The following is a 17,473-nucleotide window of genomic DNA, read 5'->3' as shown; positions in this document are numbered from 1 at the left end:
TTTTCCTTTCATGCTAAGAAATGGTTTTTATATATCACCATGGAACTCGACGATGGTTTGAACAACGTTGAAATTGTTGCCTGATTTTGACCAACCAATTTATCTATTCCATTCCGTCGGTGGAAATTTAAAGTGATATTATCAAAATGAAAAGTTGATCAGACATGAGAAAAATGTAGGCGTCCAAGTTGATTAAAGCGGCTAAAGTCAGAAAGTTGACTGCTAAAAAGGTATGTATGCCATGGAAGATTCTTCGTTGCTGCAAAAGTGAAAACATTAACATATGACCAAAAAACACATGTTATTAGATGTCAACTTTAGGCTCTCAAAGGTGATCCCAATCATCTACTTTTTAATTTAACAGATTTAATAGTATTCAGCTTGTGAGTTACATATATAAAATTATAACAGAGACTAGGAATTAAGAATGAAGATTACAGCTCATTATATATCACCTGCATTCATCCAGGGGACTTTTAATTTCTTCCTTTTGTAGTCCCTGGACTTAAACAGGGGATATCAAGATTAAATAAAAAATACATACATACATACAGACATAAGGGAAATGTGGCTGCCAACAGCTTATATGTACATTGACCGGTACGGGCCGAATCAAATAAAAGTAAATATGGTCAAAAATTTACATTTTCGTCATATGAATGGAATGAATACTAGAGTTGCATTTTTGGGGGCGGCCCTATAAAAACGATTTTGCCCCGCCACCGGTTTCCCGAGCATCTTCGTCACCATCCACCTTTTTCATTGTTTACCAGAACTGGGATACCAGCAAATCAATTTCTACTTCACGTCAATTATAATGTTGATAACCAAAATAAATTTTAAAAAAAGGGAAAAAAAAATACTATGGTCTTAATTGCTTACCAAGGTCTTCTTCTTCTTTTTCTTCTTTTTGTCTATGTAAGCCGCCAGCTCCTGCTGTTGAGCAAATGAGTCTTCTAGAGCCTGAAAAGAAAGACAATGGCAATCACTTTACATGTATTTGATGTTTCTACATGTCTTGTAAAAAACAGCAATGTTTTTACCTTCTTGGTAGCCATAAGCTCTTGCTCCAAGGCATCGGCTCGTGTCAGTGCAGTATTCAACAATTCCTCCTTCTCAGGGGGCATTGTTGTAGGTTTCTGGTTGATAACACTTAATCTCTCTTCCAACTCCGCCATACGTTTCATGACAGACATCAACTCGGCAGTGGAGAGGCCTACTGGTTGGGTTAACTGGGCTGAAGGGTCCTGGCTCTTAGCCACTGTGCCAACACTCTCAACTTGACTCACGTAGTTGGTGGGATCAGTCGGTTTCCTGGGCATGTTGCGTGTCACTTTCATCATCGCGCCGATGCCCATAACAAAGGTCATGACACCGGTGAAAAGATGAGAGCTAAGTCCGTCAGGAACCCTTAAAACTTCTTGCCTATTAGCATCTACCTTTGGAACAATAGCCAGCTCTGTACCTATTATAAATTAGTTTACACACATCAATAGCGAAAGACAAACTTCATGTGCTTATATGTAACATATAAGATTGTCTTGTAACAATATGAATAATCAGCCTTTTAAACTACATTGGTGAACATTCAGCGAAAACTGCCTCATTAAACTGCATTAGTGTGTATGCGTGTGAATACTGGATGTAACATTCTTAAGTAGGCATGTACCTTTCGGAACAACTACAGCATTTTCGTCCGGCGTAGCTATAACCACAGGTTTGTCAAGAACCACCGGGGTAACTATCTTAGGTGTGATAATTTCGACCTGTGAGATATATTTATTAGAAGTAAAGATATTTTCAGAATACAACAGCAATGAAACGAATTTCCATAGTCGCAAAAGAAGAAAAGGAAGAAGGGAAAGCAAATAAGTTGAATCAGGTTCAATATATCTACAAACTCGAGTACTTTTCCGGTATTGGACATGGCAATCTCTAAGGGTTCTCCGTTCTCACAACTTGGTTCAATTTTGTGGCCTATGTTGGTACCACTAAATGCTAATTCAAAGCCTGAAAAACTTACCTCTTCTTTAACAGGAGGAGGTTCTGGTTGTTTCTTTGCTGCCTCTGGAACAGGTTCAGCATCCACGGAGTCACTAGCCTGCATAGAATGTGAAACAAACTACTCGGTCAATTAAACAAATAGACGACAAGCATGCAAGACCATTATAATTCAGAGACAGATAAGGCATATAGTGGGAAAAGAGGAAGAGGTGGCCAGTGCTAGCTCATAAAGCAAGTGGGGGAACCTTTGGGGCTGGAGTCTCTTCCTTGGTCGTCGTTTTCTCTTCACTGCTTTGAGCCCGAGATTTGTTTCCAGCTTTGTATTGACCACTTTGAACCATCTGCAAGTCAAGGAAATAGTTAGGGACTGCCTATGACTGCAACTGAGATTAAAATACTAGGAAGAATGGGAAAAAGAAGATGGTTGTGATCCACCTTCAAAATCTCCGGGTCCTTCCATGGGCCCTTATCAGAAAGCATGCAGCCTCCATGTTCAGCACAAGTGCAAGTACCTCCCAAGAAATCTGGCAATTGGCTGATAAGAGAGTAACAACAGGGAATGTGAATGTTCAATGACAATGTATCTCAAAATTCTTTTTTGTTCTTCTACGTTCTAAGCTAGGATTGTGACTTACTCGGCATCAATTATTTCAAGCAACTTGCTCTGAAATTTGTTACCAAGAACCTGGTACATAATAGATTATACCGATTAGATTTCTATTGGTCAAACTTGCAAATTCAGTGACAGGAAGCGTGTATGCTTACATTGATCTTGGCTGTGGTCTTAGGATCAAGGAAGGACTTAACAGTATTCCACAACATTCTAAATCCAGAACCAGCATTGAGGATGAACATTCGGTTCAAAGTCTGCAAGAACAGCAAAAAGTTGCACATCTCGAATCCATCATCTACTGTTAAAAGTCAAAACTTGGCAATCAAGAAAATTGGTACCTCTGGATAATTGTCACCATCAACCTTCTGAAGAAGAGTGATGAGTTCTCTAGCAGCTTTGGTGAAGCTCTTAAGACCCTGTGTCATTAAGCCAGAGGACATTCTCATATACAACGATGTATACATACATATATATAGTCAGAATACATGAGTTATAATTTTGAAATTTAAGATTTGGATGATTAGACATAGTGTTATTATTCCAGTTACCACTCCTTGCACGTCCAAGAGGGTTGTGCTTTGGTCAATGTGCTTCTTGGCAGCAATAGAGCAAGATGGAAACTTAATTTTGAAGGTCTTCTCAAACTCCCCTACATGGTATTTGAGATAGCGATCCATGGTGGTGACTTGCATGAGCTTGGTAGCATCTACTAGGCCTATTCTCTCTATATACACCGGTCGTCCATCCTTATCTACTCCATGGTACCCTTGGGGATAATATTTCAAAACCTCTTCTCTCTCCTTGAATTCAAAGTCCTTCAACAAAATAGCAAGAAAATGGAATGGAACTCAGCCAGAGAGACATTTTGAGGGGCAGTTTCCATAAACAAATAGCAGAATTATATGTTCTCTAGAGATGATTATACCTCTAAAATCGTGTCGGTACCAAATTCCTTCCTCCATTTGAGCATATCACCCCACATTTGCTTTGTTTTCTCAATGTCAAATCTTCTAGCCTTCAAGAATCTGCATTATCAAAGGGGGTTTACGTTTAGAGGTTAACAAGTATATGACAAATCCAAACTCAGCAGCAGCTATATGCATATATATAATATATATACGTACAATGCCAAAGATGAAACAGGATAGAACCTTACCTGAGCAACGTGTGATAATCATCGTGTTTTTCAGGCAGCATATCCTCGGCTATAAGCGCCTGACGCAGGGTCTCGACGGACTGCATCTCCTCCGTGTCACGCTCATCGTCGATTTCAACAGATATTACTTTACTGCTCCTCCTTTTCCTTGAATTCCTGAATCTATTGGAGGCTGTTTTCTTGAATGAACCCCTTCTTATTTTTTCTTCCTCCGAAGCATCCATTTCTGCATTAATATAGTGATAATCATACAAAGCCAGAAAAATTCATGCAAATGAAACATCCAACACTACAACTATAACAGGCATAGAATAAGAAGAGGACCTGGGTTAACGTCAGCCATGATGAGGGGCTATGGATTCCTTATAGGTGAGAAAACAGTAAAAGGCAGGCGAATCAAGCACACGTATATATATTTATGGTTCCTCCAAATGCCTGCACATAATATAGTGGTTTAATATGGCCGCCACAGGTTTGGAAGATTAAAAGAGAAACACTGCAACTTAAAGCTAGAGAAAGAATATACCTCTGCAAACTGGGAAGGAGGATTGGAGGGATGTAAGAGAAACAGAGCTAATTTTCTTTCTTTCTATAGGTATTTTTAGAGTCCTTCGAAAATGGCGGGGAGACAGACAATGAGGCAGACAAGACATTACCAATCAAAACCCGATATTTTTTTATTGTATTTTTATGTTAATGTTTGTAGGAAAAGAAGAAATGGGTCAGATTTCTTTCTTTATTTGGCATTTGCTTTTTCTTTGACCAAGTCTCAACGTACCATGGCTTTGAATACGAAATGCAAGGCCTATCCATTCAAATTTATTGTGAAGTATCTTTTTCCTTTTCCCACTTGATAACAAAAACAAACGGTCGATCCTTATACCAGGCTTTGCCTGTATCGAATTTTGGTTTTGGCTTTGAATGTTATGGTCATTGATTAATAAGGACCAAACCTGTTATTTCATCATGGTCTTGTTGAATCATTGAAACCCCATGTCCGCTTGCTTTTTAACAACCATTGTTAATGGCAATTCAAGGAAGGTGGTAGGGTACAACGCATCGATAAAGGTAGGTCAAACAAGTATCATAAATCATGATGATCACATGATAATCAAGATATAACTAAAGATTAATGCTGACGAAGGGTGGGGCTCTCCTTAAAACTTGTACAAGTACTAAGATTTAATCGATTCATGTAGCTTATTTAATTGAATTGCCTCGCAGGCAAAATCATTCACAAATGAATGCTAAGAACTAGCTGCTAATTACTGTAATATTGTGATACATGAAACCACCTTCATATGACCTTGAATGTATAACCAGGCAAATACTACAACCATACATTAATAACCATTATGATGATAAAAGTGAAAGATAACTGCTTAAGGAGTATCATATAGTGAATAGTCCGTCCCTCAAGCTTCCATATCTTTTACAATATGATTCGAACTTCAAACTCACAAAACCATGCCATGAAAGACGAGTTTCAGCGCTACATCAAGATACTTTGTAAACTTACTAGTGCGCTTGCATTAACATGTTCATATTTAATTCTGGGTTGCCATTTCTTTAGTCAGAATCGCAGTCATGATTCAAAGAAGATCTCACTGTCTTGCGCTTACTCTCATCGTAAACATCGCCTTCGTCATCTTCATCATTTTTCTTCTCACTAACTATACCTGTGAAATGATATGTGGTTTAAGAAGCTGCTACATGATATATAAAAGTGCAACTTCAATAAGAATCATTACCTTTCTTTATCAGTACAACCTCAAGTGTCCTAATAACAAAATCATCTTTCCCTCCAAGATCTTGAAACCCGACCAACCTATCTACTGCAATCCCTTTTCTGCCCAAAAATTGCAAGTCTTTAAGTTAGATGCTTATGATGAAAGGGAAATTGTTGTTTTCTAACTTTAATTGAAAATTAAAACACAAGGCAAAGTTTTGACTGCAAGTTTGGTAACAAAGAAAGGCGCATTCTGCCACAAAGGGGAAAATAAAATCAGAATTTTAAGTTGGCAATAAAGAAAACTGAAATGAAATATAAAGAATCCCTCTCAAGATTTAGAAACAGAAAAGGCTTGTCAATGCTCACCTCAGCATCCAGCTTGATGAACTTCGTATCCAGATGCTTTGAAGCAAGGGCTTTCAAATGCTTATCCATTACCCTGGATTGTCCCCATATATATAAAAATTAGTTATTACCCAATATATGATTGAGCATGTATGTTACTTCACATCTACATAAGCATGCATGTCTTAAAGAGAGAAGAGTAAAGACCTCACTTGCATCGATAGAACTCCTTATGATAGAAGTGACAAACCACTTTCTCGCTTCCAGTGACTTCACCCAAGAAATCTCCTTCACTAATCTCCCTGTACTCTCCATGCCCTTGCCTCTTTAGTGCTTCGCGCTTCTCGGCTTCTTTCTATTCAAACAAATCCTAGTGTGATTACCAAGTTCAGACTGCCCATCTCCAGATGCATATGCCATATTGCATCATATAGAGCAAATAGTTACTATTAAATTTCAAACCTTCAGAGCTGCAATCCTGTCAGCATGCAGTTTTTCCAGCTCAGGATGCTGCATACAAGAATAGCACATGATCTACGTAACGGCAACTAACATAGAATGGAACAAAGGCGTTCCACCATAGAATACAGAAATCTTCACAAGACTTACATCCATTAGCTCATCAAGGTCAACCTCTTGGTTGACTGAAGTCGATGACTGTGCCTTCTCTTGGGCAAGCATCTCCTGCACGATCATCACATTGACACATTAAACACGTACCACTTGGCATGACTATTTTACTAGCTGACTTGGACAATCATCACCCCATTTTCATCAAAACAATGAAAACCATCAATTCACAGTTCTCAACCAATCCTTCAAAACCCACCATTTTCTTTTTAATCCAAAATAGAATCTTACTGTTACAAGATATAAAAGAAAATAGACCTTCAACAACCATGAATTCAATTACATATCTTTGTACTAACTACAAGTCGAAGCACAGGTTATTATTCTCTTCAATTCTCTAACAAATTGGAGAGAAAATATGGGAAAAAGAAAAACCTTTTTATAGTCACGAGCAGCGGCTGCCATCACATTCTCAAATGCTAAATTAGACAAAGTGGATTTAACTGAATTCGGATCCATTTCTCTACCACTGAAAGATTAAAAGAAAAAACGAGGCTTTAGCGGATATAATAATGAAAAAAGCAGATGGAGGGAGAAGGGTAGAATCTTACCTGCTGAATGTTTTGGTTAAGACTGAAGAATAAAAAGAAAAGGGAAATTAGGATCTTGAAAATGGCCCCAGATGGAAGCGCAGCAGTTTGAACGGTGAAGCTACTGTGGGCTAATAGCTCAAAATTAGAGAATTAGGCTTAAATCTTGGCATAATTATTTATTTGGCCCTCCAACTTTATAAAAAAGTTATTTTAACCCTATAATTAGTTTTTTTGCCTTTTTTAATTCTTAAACTTATTTTTTTATCAAATCACCCAAAACATATGAAAAAGTTAACGTTTTTTAATTTTACCGACGTGGCATGCATATGGATGAGACATCCGCATTTACTTTATTTTTAAAATTTTAAAATTCAAAAATTCAAAAATTATTTTTACAAATAAAAAATCATTTAAATTATTAAAAAAGTATAAAAATATAAAAAAAATAAGTGCTAACATGTCATCCATATGGCAATTCATGTGTATGCCATGTCAATAAAGTTAACAAGCGTAAACTTTTTCATTCATTTTGGGTGATTTGATAAAAAATACAAATTCAAAAATATAAATAAAAGAAAAATTAAATAAAAAACTAAAATAAATTTTTCATAAAATTAGAGGACCAAATAAATCATCATGCCTTATATCTTCCCTCCTTTATATTTTGATGCGATAATATAAATTTTTACCGCTAGTTTTATTTTAGTATTTATATTTTTTATTCATTTTATAGTTGAATTCGAGAATTAAATCTATTTTAATTTTTATTTGGGTATTTTAGAATATAACTGACAAATTTTACTATATTATGATTTTATCATATTATTATTTAAAATTTTAAAATTAAAAATTAAATAATATAATTGACACATTTAAAATGTCACATCATTCAATTTTATATTTTAAAATTTTAAAATTAAAATAAATTTAATGAAAAAAGTACATGAAGATTACATTAATTCATGTTTAAATTTGGAATAAAATAACTAAAATCATATTGATTTTCACTTTTTTACTTTAAAATTTATCACTATAATTGCCGGTGTGATAACAATGAACAAAAATTGTTGTCCATTTATCTGTTCCTCCGATCTTGACGCACGTAATAATTCGACATTGTAAGGTAATTTCATTTTCCTCTACAAATAACCAGGAAAATCTGAACTAATGGAATTCCAAGCTTTTCTTAAATCTTTATATTTTGGTCCCTGATAAACATCTAGACGGCTACAAACATGGAAACGAGCAAATCCCATAAACCCAGTATCGACCAACTTTATCTTGTTAAGTAAATAAGCAGTGTGACGACCATCAAAGTTCCACTACTGATGAAGAAGAAGAATCTGTCGAAAAGAAACAGCCATTTGGGCTTCCTCCTTTTCATCAAATTGATCAGTTTCAAATCCCGGAACACTTGATATTAGGACACCGGGACACCAGTGCCTATTGCAATTAGATATAAATTCCCATCTGGTTTGTATGGGAAGCAGATCCATGGCATGGTGGTGGCGGACACGAGGTTTTTCTAGCTCGATGGTGGCAAGTGGCAACTATTAACTTCGGCTCACCAAGCTTGGCCCAATGAGCTCATGCCTCCTCAAATCGTGAAATCCCACGAAAGTACTACCTGTCGACCATGGACATGGGGCACATGATAAACCCAAGAAAGGAGATAGATTTCAGCATTTCTTCTGTTCTTCTAACCAGAGTCGGAAGGAAATAAAGAGATGAAAACAATTTAATACATGTGTCAATAAATTGTCGGAGGACCACATAAAATAAAGGCTGAGGATTTTTGTCCTTTTTTATTCAACTTTTTATACCTGAAAATTATTGTTTATCAAAAAGAGTAAAGTTGTAGCTGTAATAGTTGAAATTTTATGATATTATAATCAAGTAGTTTATTATAATTGAACCTGTGTGGACCTACAATCTTTAGTCTTTACCAGGACAAAACAATTCGTGGAGACTTCATTCAGAACAGAGTTTGACAGATATAAGAAGGATAAAAATCATAACCATTTAACTAATAAATTTTCCTCTTCACTTGTCTAAAGTTTGTAAAAATAGGATTAAATCTTCAATAGAGTTGCAGAGATGATTTTATTAACAAGAAGGTTCCTACAAAAATGAAAAAAGAAATCACATTTTTTTCTCTTCATGCTATTTTCTTTTCCTCATCATAATTTTCCTTTGATCAACATTGGTTTTCAATCTCTTAACTCTTGATACTATCGCATTCAATCTTCTGACGGAGGAGCCAACTTCACCACAACCTGTTGCTTTGTTCTCGGTTTCATCATCGGCTTCATCTCTCTTGCGTTTGAGGAAGTTAACAAGACCTTGAAGAGCAATATTAGGATCATCACTCTTCATCAATTCCTCAGCTACCTCTGCTGGGGTCGCCTCTGTACTATTTAGCAAGCTATCTATTTCTGCGAAGGAAGGGTTGTGTTTGCTGCTGATTCCTAGATAATTAGAAGCTAAAAGCCTGAATCCATCCGTGGTGCAATAGGACATGTTGATGTGCAAGTCCATTCGACCAGGCCGTAACAGAGCAGGGTCTATCCGATCCTTATAGTTGGTTGTAAACACAATGATTCTCTCATCCCCACAGCTTGACCACAGGCCATCGATGCAGTTCAATATACCAGATAGTGTCAACTGCTGCAAGTAGCAATTGTTAAAATCAAGGATATTTAACACTTTAGTCCACAAACAGAATGTCTAAATTGCATTAAAAAAAAGTAATTAGTACTTAGTACTTACCCCAGTTCTATCTGGTAGCTTTTTGTTTTTGTTTCTCATTTGTCGTTCAAGAACCTCAGAACTGCAATCTATGTCTTCAATCAACAGTATAGAGCGATTGGTAGTGGATAGCAGTGTCCGCCTTAACTCAGCATCAGAGCGTACACTGGTGAGCCCCAAATCATATATATCAAATTTGAGATAATTAGCCATGGCGGCAACCAAACTGGATTTACCAGTTCCAGGAGGACCATATAGCAAGTACCCTCTTTTCCAAGCCTTCCCCACTTTGTTATAATACGCTTTCCTCCTAAGGAACATCTCCAAATCATCGATGATCATCTTTTTCAGAGCTGGGTCCATAGCCAATGTATCAAAAGTAGCAGGGTGTTCCAGAATTATGGAACCCCAAGAACCCCCTCTTCTTTCATTGTCATCTTCACAGCTGAATGGACATTGACGGCTATAAAGCTTTATCACCTTGTCTTGCTTCTTTATCTCCTCGGCTTTGTGCAAAACGTAGGGCAAGTAAAAATCCAGAACTTTGTCTTTGTGTTTCTTGTTGAAGCTAAGCTCGAAGTGTTTCTTCTCCCCACCGTGAGGCTTCTGGCCTTCCGTACAAACAAACCTCCACGTCAATCGAACATCTTCGAAACCATCGACGATCAATTCCCCCTTCTCGAGGCCGATGGTGAAATGCTTCTGTTTCCTGGTTTTGCTGAGCTTGAGGCGCTCCGTTTTGGGGCTGATCCTGGTGCTGAGGTAGACCTCGGCTGCTTCGTAAACCTGGTTCTTGCTCATCCCACACCGCTCGTCGATGGCGAGGGTGAGGTCGGGGGAGAGAGGAGTGAAGAAGTAGCGAAATGCAGAGTAAAGGTAAGATCTGAGCTGGTGGGGAATAAGTTCATTGGCCATGGACCGGACCAGCATCATGGACCCTGCAAAGGAGGCATAAGCAGAGAGTAAGGAAGATGCTGTTTTAGAAATTTCGGAAGAAGAAAACATGGCAGCCATTTTTATGGAATCAAAAGCAATTCCAGAGGAGAAGCAAGTGTTCACAGGTAAAGACGGACTCTGTTTTATAGGCCATCGCAGGACCCTCCTAGTCAAAATCATTTGTCCTTTTCTCCTCGCTTGGGAGTTAAGTAAAGCTAGTACTGGAATACGTTTATTATTTTAATAAATTATAAATTCAAATTTTGAGTTACGTGCAAATAATTACAATGATGTACCAAATCAATAGAAAAGTAGAGGCAAATAATATGAACAAAATTCGAAGATAATAATAGTAGATGGCAATAAAGCACGAAGGAAGTCAAAATAAAATGATAAAAGACCCAAAACCCCTACAGCTTGCATTATGATCAAGTAAGATTTGAATTATTGTTGTTTGAGAAAACATGGCAGTCTGTTTGTGATTAAACAAAGGTAAGATCTGTGGGGTGCGTTTAATTGAGGATCCCCAAACCTGGCGCTTTTCATTTCTCTCCTCAAAATCCTTCTCATTTCAGTTTTTCTATATAAATAACCTAAAAATAAAAAATTTATTTAAGAAAATGACTTGTTTGCTATTTTACCCACTTTTCCAGCCTAATCTAGCTTTTTTTTTTTAAAGAATTTTTAGTACTGTCACTGTGTTAGGCGATACCCATATGTATTTTTTAAAATACTCGTGAAAAATACGGGTATTCATGGTGGGAAAAACAAGGAAAAAATATATTTTTTTAATGGGTGTTATCGGTCTATCAGGAAGCACAAGTCAATCTTTTTTTTTTAAATTCATGTCAGTGATAAAAAAAATTAGTGGTGCTACCATATTAAGAGGGTCAAGATTTTAAATACCCCGATCTGGATGAAGTCTTAGATGATATAGACGATGAAGGCACGGACGAAGGTGAAAATGTACACGCCTCTTCAGTTGGGAACTTGAGTCGTGACATTGTCATACACAATGACCTTGGGGCCCACATGTTGAACGTATATCCTAATGGGGCACATGAATTCGAGTTCCCTAAGTACCCAGATATAATACTTTCTTACCAATTGGTGGCAAATTTTGAATCGAAAAAGTTGTTCGTAGGCCAACAATTCGCGAATAAGGAGGACTGCGTATTTGTCATCAAACAGTATAGCATGAAGGTGTCAGTGAACTACAAAGTTATTAAATCTAGCTTCACCATTACCACGCGAGTGCCCAAGGAGGTGGTAGTAGAGTGCTACAGGTTCGAACACTTTACTTGAACTCATGACAACATCACCGTCAATTGGGAGCCCAAGTTACATTGTCACGTCTTTCAAGGTGACGGTGCACTTCTCACACGACAAATGAAATGTATGGATCGGGCACCACCTTAACTCAAACATCCGGATCAATGTCGTTGTTCCAAATCTAGCTACATCCAAGTATAGCATAATACGTTCATCCACCCGCTAGTTAGGATCATGGACACGAGTCCTCGACACGCGGTACTCACCCTATCCATATTAAATTACCGCATTAGTTAAATGATTCCAATAAAAAAACCACATGCAACTTTATAAATATACTCGTGAATAACAAATAATAAATATTTTTACTGACACATTAATCATCATTGCTATGTGGTCGGTTGCTCTAATCAAAAAACATATTTCGGTATCAATGCAAAAAAAAAAATCACCGACTAAACAAAAAAAACATTTAAAATCATTTATCATAACTCGTATTTTTCAACTAAAATTTAAATATCTTTATTAAAATATATAAATATAAACACAAATGAACTATAACAAATAACTCATTCCCGTAATTAAAAATTTCCCCATCTCAATTTCATAATTATTTAATTATTTTTATTATCTTAAACTCCATCTAAAAATTATATGTGAATATTATAATATTGAAATTATTATCAAAATAAAATTATCTTAATCTATCCATATACCTTAAACACAAATCTAAATTTAAAAAAATCTTAAAAGTTATTTCTAAAATTAAAATAATCTAAAATATAAATATGTATATTTTATAAAAAATATTATAACAAAAGAAACCATAAATTACAATTATAACACTTTTTTTTCTTGAAATTCCAACACAAATAAGCTTCCTCGAAAACGACAAATAAAAAATAAAACGTGATGTTTTATTTTATTTTTCTAAATTTGGTTGTGGTTGATGGGTAGGGGACCAAACTCTCCCTTTATAAAGTGGAGCCGGAAAAAAATTCTAAAAAAAAATGGATTTAACTTTGTTTAGATTCTTTTTTTCGGTTCCTTTCTTTTCCCAATTTTCTTTTTTACCCTCTTTTAGCTTTTTTCTTAAACTGAATTTTCCAATCGTGAATACCCGTTAAAATAATTTTCACCTATTAAATTATTTTTTTCACCTATTAAAACAATTTCAACTTGATAGTAATGGTTGCGAAAAAAGTTTTTAACTTGACAGTAGTGATGATAGTGAAAATAAAAAATTTCACTAGATGGTCAGGATCGTTATTCCATATATTTTGATAGTGAAAACAAATTTTTTGAGCTTAACAATGATCATTCTTTTTTAAGTGAACTGGAAAGTTTTTTTATATTTATCGTAATTCTAGTTACATAAACAATGAATCGAGATATGATGATCCGCACTATCATTTTAACTTGTATGATAATGATACTAACTATAGTTGGAACAATCACATGACATAGCGATAGTCATGGGCTCTCTATGTTTTTCTTTTTTTTTCTTAGTGTTTTTTTCAATTTTTTTTCTCACTCTACCCTACTCCATCTTCTCTCTAGCCTTGTAGGATGCGCTTTCAGCCTCTCTATTGCCACCTCAGCCGAAAACTCTTCCAATAGGACGTGTTTTATTCATTCCAAAAGTTTTTTGTGTGTTTGGTGCTGAAAATTTGGGGAGAAAGATTTATTTGTGTTGGTGTTTTAGGAAGAAATTGTGATAGTTTTAACTTATGTTTGAGTTCACGGTGATGCGATGATGCTCGAAGACCCACATATTTTATTTGTCGTGTGGGGAGTGTATCATCATTCTGGAATACGTGGCATTGCAACTCGAGCCCTCAGTTGACGGTGGTTATACGACCACGGGTTCAAGTATAACTAGGGCTACCAGTTGGCGATGGTTATGCGGTCACGGAGTCAAGTATAACTTGGCCCCCAATTGATAGTGGTGATGCGGTAATGGGTTCAAGTTTCATGCCACTAGAAAAGGATGCTTTATAAACCCCATCCATAAGTTTGAGATCATAATCATGGGGGAGAAATGGACTTTCTAGTAGGAACAACTTATTCTTTTTCTCCATCTCTATCAAAGTAGTATCACTAACCTCATTGTCCGAAACCTGTGACAGAGTTGGGGGTAAGAGGACTTTTAGTGAGGGAGTGACTATGACGATAGAGAAAAAGCTGAAACACGAGTCGGGACGGCAACAATTATAGTTATTAATGAGCTATTTAATCACAACAATCACTGCCGCCCCAAGTCAAGTTTCAACTTTTCTCCACCGTCACAGTAACTTTTCCCAAATTTGTCACAGGTTATGGACAATGAGATTAAGGATACTACTTTGGTGAATATGAAGAAAAATAATAAGTTAATTATACTAGAAATTCCTTTTGTTTTTCCCTATGATTATGATCTCAAACTATCTTCTTTTGGTGGCATGGAACTTGAACTCGTGATCGCAAAACCACTATCAATTGGGGCCCCGAGTTATACTTGAACTTGTGATCGCATAACCACCATCAACTGGGAGCCTGAGTTGTAATGTCAGGTCTTCCAGGGTGATGGTATACTTCCCACACAACAAATGAAATGTGTAGGTCTCCGAACATCATCGTATCACTGTGAACTCAAACATATTTTAAAACTATCACAATTTCTTCCTAAAACACCAACATAAATACCAATTTTGAACACCGAACAAAAAAATTAATTTTTTTCTATTTTCTCGCCTTTTATTGAAAACTAGTTTTTTTCCATTACTAATAACCACAAATCTTTCTTCCTTTTTTTTTATTCTCTTCAACAAAAAAAAAATTTAAAAAATCAAATACTTCACCATATAAAGATTTTGCACTGGACTGTGGGTATATATAGTGGGTGGTGCCGCCTAAAAATGTGGCGACACAAATATTTAAAAAGAAAATTAGAGATGCCGCCTGACAGACTGGTGGCACCTATTAAAATTTTTTTCCTTGACAACTATCGGTGTTGCCTGACATGACGACAACACCAAAAATAATTTTTATCGCTGACATGAATTTTTTTCAAATAAAATTTGACCGGTGACACTTGACAAATCGGCGACACCCATTAAAAAATATATTTTTCTTTTTTTTTTCCACCATGAATACTCGTACTTTTCACGAATATTTTGAAAATTACATACGAGTGTCGCTTGACATAGTGGTGGCACCAATTTTTTTTTAAAAAATGATTATTGGGTAATGATTAAGCCAGAAAAGTGAGTGGTGTCATCCGTTGGTCAGGCGACATTGATTGTCACTCTAGCAAACGAGTCATTTACTTAAATAATTTTTCATCCATGTCATTTTCATAAGTAATTAATATTTTTAGGTTATTTATATAAAAAACTGAAAAATACAATTACAAAGCCAGTTTCCCATATAAACAAATGCCATAAAAACTACAAAAAACTGAAGAAAGATGGAAATTTCATATAAGTGTCAGAAAGGGGGAAATTAGACATATATCCAGATTTTAAAAAATAATTAAGAAAGTAGGCCACATAGGACACGTTTTCCTCTCTCTCCTGTCACATTAGCAAAAAATACTACTTCGAAATAAAATAATCATGGGATTAAAACTTGAAAGAAAAATAAAAGAATAATTAGCAGTTGGATTGAAATTTGAGAAATCGAGAAAAGTTTAATAATTTTCTGAAAACTTGAGAATCTCGTGATAAAATTTACAGTTGATCTCATCTTTTCCATGGTATAATTTTATTACAAGACTACGAATCTTAGGACAGAAAACAAATTTTAGAAAAATGGTTCTTGTTAGAAGCATTTTTTTTATTTGCAAGTCATGTTCGATCTTTTTCAACATTTTGAAAAATGTTTTATATTTGATGGTAAAATTTCCTATAAAATGAATATTGATATGGGGAGATTTTCATAGTTAAATTCTGAGCAGAAGATTTGCATGTTGAGGAGAAGATTGATGACGTTAAAAACCTGAAGTTGGAAAATCGATCCAACAAGTAAATTAGTTTAAGTAAATTTGGTGTCGTTATTTAAATTTGGTTAATGAGTATTTATTTTTCTGTATAATATTTTTGTTTTAATTTTATATTAAACATGTGAACCAAGTTTTTTTTGGTGAAGATGAGCAAACGAATTAGAGTCGTTATATATTATGACAATCAAATTTGTGACACCAAAATAGAGCCCATTTTTATATCAACCCAATCTACATAACTGCCTTTCAACCGAAGCATCAAATTGAACGAGTTTCTGTTAAGAATTAGAAGGAAAGTATCGACTTCAAGCTGGAGAAAAATTTCAAGCTTAAAATATAGATATTCTGTCGAGACAGGTGAGACCGAGAGGGTATCCTGTCGAATAAAACTTGTGCCAAGCGGTGAGACCGAAAGGGTATCCGTTTGCCTAGAAAGAGAATGAAAGGGTGACTAAGGAGGTATTCCTTAGAGAAGATGAGACTGAAAGGGTATTCCTATCTAAGAGTGGTAAATAACTCAGTTGAGGGTATTTAGAAATTTAATTGATAATTAAATATTTAATTGATCATAAGCCGGAAACTCGCATCGTTGACATTAAGAATAGTAAATTCCATTAGGTTACTTAATTTAATTAGTTTAATTAATATTCTAATTTTGCACCAAGACTACTAATTCGTGACTCAATTATATTAGTAATTATTTTCTATAATTAATTTAATAATAAAATTCTCCAATCCGTAATCCCTTGGGTACGATCCTCAAAATATTTCCCGGAGTTTTTCGTTGCAACACTTTACCATATTACAATTTTACTTGTATACTTGGGGATACTACTACTTAATTTTGTATCTTTTTGCTACAGTATTTCCAGTCTAGACGTTCTCACGTCTGATGGCATCAATTAGTAAATGCACCATAAAAATATGAACCATATTGACCGAGAGGTGCACCCATCGATATATGATTCGAGGTTGGAGCTGATGATGATGAACTCGATGTATGTACTCTCGATTGCGGCCTCATATGGGGTCGTGTTGGCCTTCTACGATGAATTTTTCTACTTCTTTCCTCTTTTGACAATAAATATGGCTTACCATTAAGTCTAAACCATGTCATGTAATCCGAAGGCGTCACCAAATCTGATCTAACAATTTGTTCGCGTATAGGTAAAAAATCATACCTATGTTTCCACAAGTTACTATACTTGACATGGAATTTAGGCCAATCTTCATCAGTTCTCCTCTGCAAGTCAATCTTGAGAAGTTCATCGAGGTTTTGAGGTGAGGGCAGAATATTTTTCATAAAGCCAAATTAGCGCATCACTCGATCAGATTCATGCATCTCAACTATTGCAAAAACTATCAATGGCACTTTGACATTCCAAATATTACAATTCATCAAAAATTCAGATGAGATGAATACTTTAATTCTCGAATTAGAGTATGACATCTATTTAAACTGCAGTACGAAATTAAAAATTTCATTACGTACCTAATGTAACACCTCTAACCCGAATCCATC

The 17,473-nt window shown here is 35.6% G+C and overlaps 3 protein-coding genes across 5 annotated transcripts; all 3 read right to left on the bottom strand.

Annotated features, from left to right (window-relative positions):
* Positions 1 to 397: 397 nt before the first annotated feature.
* LOC105803777 (phosphatidylinositol/phosphatidylcholine transfer protein SFH12) lies at positions 398 to 4,813 on the bottom strand. Of its 2 annotated transcripts, none has more exons than XM_012636171.2 (15): positions 4,300 to 4,813; positions 4,098 to 4,208; positions 3,774 to 3,999; positions 3,543 to 3,642; positions 3,166 to 3,432; positions 2,956 to 3,033; positions 2,770 to 2,871; positions 2,640 to 2,689; positions 2,440 to 2,539; positions 2,250 to 2,345; positions 2,024 to 2,101; positions 1,670 to 1,766; positions 1,044 to 1,465; positions 883 to 963; positions 398 to 798 (listed from the first exon to the last, which is right to left on the bottom strand). In XM_012636171.2, the coding sequence occupies exons 2-15, from the start codon at positions 4,114 to 4,116 to the stop codon at positions 760 to 762; spliced, it is 1,755 nt and encodes a 584-aa protein (XP_012491625.1). In that variant the 5' UTR covers positions 4,117 to 4,208; positions 4,300 to 4,813; the 3' UTR covers positions 398 to 759. The 2 variants fall into 2 exon arrangements, with proteins under 2 accessions (XP_012491625.1, XP_012491628.1); XM_012636174.2 differs by having other exon boundaries at positions 398 to 775.
* A 288-nt stretch (positions 4,814 to 5,101) lies between these two features.
* Positions 5,102 to 7,142, bottom strand: LOC105803779 (thioredoxin domain-containing protein PLP3B). Its single transcript, XM_052623119.1, is given in 9 exon segments — positions 5,102 to 5,452; positions 5,525 to 5,641; positions 5,689 to 5,755; positions 5,872 to 5,944; positions 6,063 to 6,205; positions 6,313 to 6,360; positions 6,460 to 6,534; positions 6,856 to 6,949; positions 7,032 to 7,142. Coding segments are annotated over 8 exon segments (717 nt in total). The 5' UTR covers positions 6,940 to 6,949; positions 7,032 to 7,142; the 3' UTR covers positions 5,102 to 5,342.
* A 1,943-nt stretch (positions 7,143 to 9,085) lies between these two features.
* Positions 9,086 to 10,855, bottom strand: LOC105803778 (hypothetical protein). 2 transcript variants are annotated; one of them, XM_012636176.2, is made up of 2 exons: positions 9,783 to 10,855; positions 9,086 to 9,677 (listed from the first exon to the last, which is right to left on the bottom strand). In XM_012636176.2, exons 1-2 carry the CDS (start codon positions 10,773 to 10,775, stop codon positions 9,177 to 9,179), a joined length of 1,494 nt encoding a protein of 497 aa, XP_012491630.2. In that variant the 5' UTR covers positions 10,776 to 10,855; the 3' UTR covers positions 9,086 to 9,176. The 2 variants fall into 2 exon arrangements, with proteins under 2 accessions (XP_012491630.2, XP_012491629.2); XM_012636175.2 differs by having other exon boundaries at positions 9,086 to 9,680; positions 9,783 to 10,854.
* Positions 10,856 to 17,473: the final 6,618 nt, after the last annotated feature.

This window comes from Gossypium raimondii, chromosome 11, assembly GCF_025698545.1.
Source record: "Gossypium raimondii isolate GPD5lz chromosome 11, ASM2569854v1, whole genome shotgun sequence".
Taxonomy (NCBI): Eukaryota; Viridiplantae; Streptophyta; class Magnoliopsida; order Malvales; family Malvaceae; genus Gossypium; species Gossypium raimondii.
This window is presented reverse-complemented; position numbering and strand designations above follow the sequence as displayed.